The 2,620-nt window shown below is 46.6% G+C and overlaps 1 protein-coding gene across 2 annotated transcripts in view; it reads left to right on the top strand.

The window, feature by feature from the left end:
* The window catches only part of Kng1 (kininogen 1), a 26,468-nt gene that overhangs the window by 6,427 nt on the left and 17,421 nt on the right, over positions 1–2,620 (top strand). For both annotated transcript variants that reach the window (XM_010624177.2, XM_010624176.2), the window contains exons 4-5: positions 1,522–1,694; positions 2,222–2,329. In XM_010624177.2, coding sequence (XP_010622479.1) covers positions 1,522–1,694; positions 2,222–2,329 — 281 coding nt within the window. The remainder of the gene's footprint in view (positions 1–1,521; positions 1,695–2,221; positions 2,330–2,620) is intronic.

Below are 2,620 nucleotides of genomic sequence, written 5' to 3'. Positions count from 1 at the left end.
TGTAAAAAAAAAAAAAAAAAAAAAAAAAAAATCTCTGTAGAAGCCTGGTACAATGGCGCACCCCCGTAATCCCAGCTCCTCCGGAGGCTCGATAGAGGATGGCAATTTAGCAAGAGCCTGTCTCAAAATAAAATAGAAGGAATATCCCACAGGCAGTGTCAGGGGCAAACCTGAGCAGACCCCAACCCTGTCCCTGTGGACAAGGCAAGAGACAAAAATCTCCGTAGGGTGGAAAAATCACTGTCACCTGGAAAAACAGAATGCGCATCTTTGTTTATTTTTTTCTCTCCTCTTGATCTTCTGAATCGAGCCAGTCTGAGATAAAACAAACTCCAGGTGATCTCATTACCACCTCCCCTTCCTTTTTCTGCAGCCCACACCTACCTTCCCCCAGGAATCACGAGGGCTTCTCCCACCTCTCCCATGGACTTTCTCTTTAGATTTTTTAACTTGGCCCATTACCCTGATTCTTTGAGGAGAGAAGGCTAGAAAGCCATGCATATTCACCCAGTAAGTGTGACACTTGAGGAAGAGAAATCCAAGGGGCAGTGTTGTCGGACATCACAGCCTTCTGATTGCCTTTGCATCTTTGTGTCCCCTCGCGCTTGCTCGCTGAGGAGGCCTCCCACCCTGAGCTGGTGCCCCCCAGCCCCAGGTACACAGCTCACTGCCGCCACAACCTCCTTGGCTCCCCTTATGAGCATGACTTGGTCATTTATTACAAACGCCTTTTCAAATATTTGACTTGGCTTTGTTGGAGTCCCTTCAGGGAGGGCCCGTGAATGTCCTGGAATTACATAGCAAGTGTTGAGTATATGCATTTTCCTGGGGAGGAGGTGGCAACTTTCACCAGACTAGCCAAAATGCCCATGACCTTCCAGCATCTACGAATGCAACGATAGCTCCTGGCCTAGAGAGAGGCCCAGGCCTAACCGCACCGTGCCACCTCTACTGACCATTTGCAAAGCTTTGGTAGAATGGGTCTGCGCCTCTGTTGGGCCCCCACTCACCCGGCTTCTCAGGATCCCTCCCTCCCTGTACCCAGCCCTTCACACCTCCTAGTGACACCTCCTGTCACCTCATTTTTCTGGGCTCAGGCATCTGCACCTTTTTCTGGTCTTCCCTGACCACACCTTGGGCTCCTGTCTTTCCCAGCTCTGGTGGAATCCTGTCAAAGTGACAGTTCCATCTCTCCCATGGGCTGTCCTCCCCGACAGGCGTGACTGTCTCTAATTCATTAACGTTTCCACACAGCCCAGCTCAGCACCTGGTATATTACAGCGGGCACAAACTTCGCAAGAGGGAACATGCATGATACTGTACATATACAATGTTCCTGAGTGATTTTTTTACCCCTCTGAATTTAAAATGCAATTGTATTCTCTTTTTTGTGATGTAGAAGGGGTTTGCCAAAAAGCTTGTTCATCGATTATCTTCCAAGTTATCTTTTTGGCTTTAAGATGATGCATCCAATTGCTGGCTTTGGATGTTAACTCTGTCCTTCTGCCTGCTCTTGTTAAGCGGGAGGCCCCGTTGTGACCACCGAGTACGCCTGCCTGGGCTGCCCGCACCCCATTTCAACGGAGAGCCCCGAGCTGACGCCCATTCTGACGCACGGCATCCAACACTTCAACAACAACACCAAGCACGCCTACCTCTTTACTCTGGGAGAAGTGAGAAGAGCCCAAAGACAGGTTTCTTTTTTTTGCAATTTTTCATGTCATGCAGATTTGTTACAGCTTTATATTTAACATGGAAAACTAAATAACAAAGAGTGACTCACTTTGGGCAATAACAATCTCTCAGTTTAGTAAAGCTTGTGACTCGCCTGGATTCAAGATGCACGTTTTATTCAGTGATGTCCGTTTATAGCTATCAGAGTGGGGCCAGTCCATGGTGAAGCAGGAAAAACCTCAATAGCTGGTGTTCCAAGAACCATAAAGACCAAAGTTTTCTTCTTCCTCTTCTTCTTCTTCCTTTTCCTCTCCTCCTCCTCCTCTTCTTCTTCTTCCTCCTCCTCCTCCTCCTCTCCCCCTTCTCCTCCTCCTCCTTCTTCCTCTTCCTCTCCTCCTTCTTCTATTATTATTATTATTATTTTACAACATTCAACAAAGCATTTCCTTTCTGCAGCCTGACAGAGGAAATATTGCCAGTGATTAGTTAAGGCCCTATAGTAACTATGTTGTTTTTCGTATCACTGTGAATAATGCTTATGTTGCAGGTGGTGAGCGGATGGAACTATGAAATTGCCTACTCAATTGTACAAACTAATTGCTCCAAGGAGAAATTTCTACTCTTAAGTCCGGAGTGCAAGTTCCTTCTGGATGGTGTAAGCAGGCACAAGTTTAATCATGAAATTCTCAGCATTGTGTTTATGGTGTTTACAGGCATATCAGGCTGGGTGGGAACAATGCCACTAAAATTTAGATGACCTTCAACCAGTCATACACACATTCACTTGGGATCCCTGAAGCTCACATTACTGCTCGCTCTTACTGGGTCAAAGACTCTACACATGCAGCAGCATTTAGAGAACGGAGCAGGGACTAGAAATGGCCCGAGAAAAGTGACACAGCTCTCAGGTTTGCCTTCTTTTTTGTTTTGTTTTTTTTTTTGGTAG

This window comes from Fukomys damarensis, unplaced genomic scaffold (genome assembly GCF_012274545.1).
Source record: "Fukomys damarensis isolate Sample0158 unplaced genomic scaffold, DMR_v1.0_HiC HiC_scaffold_12, whole genome shotgun sequence".
In the NCBI taxonomy this organism is placed as follows: Eukaryota; Metazoa; Chordata; class Mammalia; order Rodentia; family Bathyergidae; genus Fukomys; species Fukomys damarensis.
The sequence above is the reverse complement of the archived record's forward strand: the minus strand, read 5'-3'. Positions and strand labels throughout refer to the sequence as shown.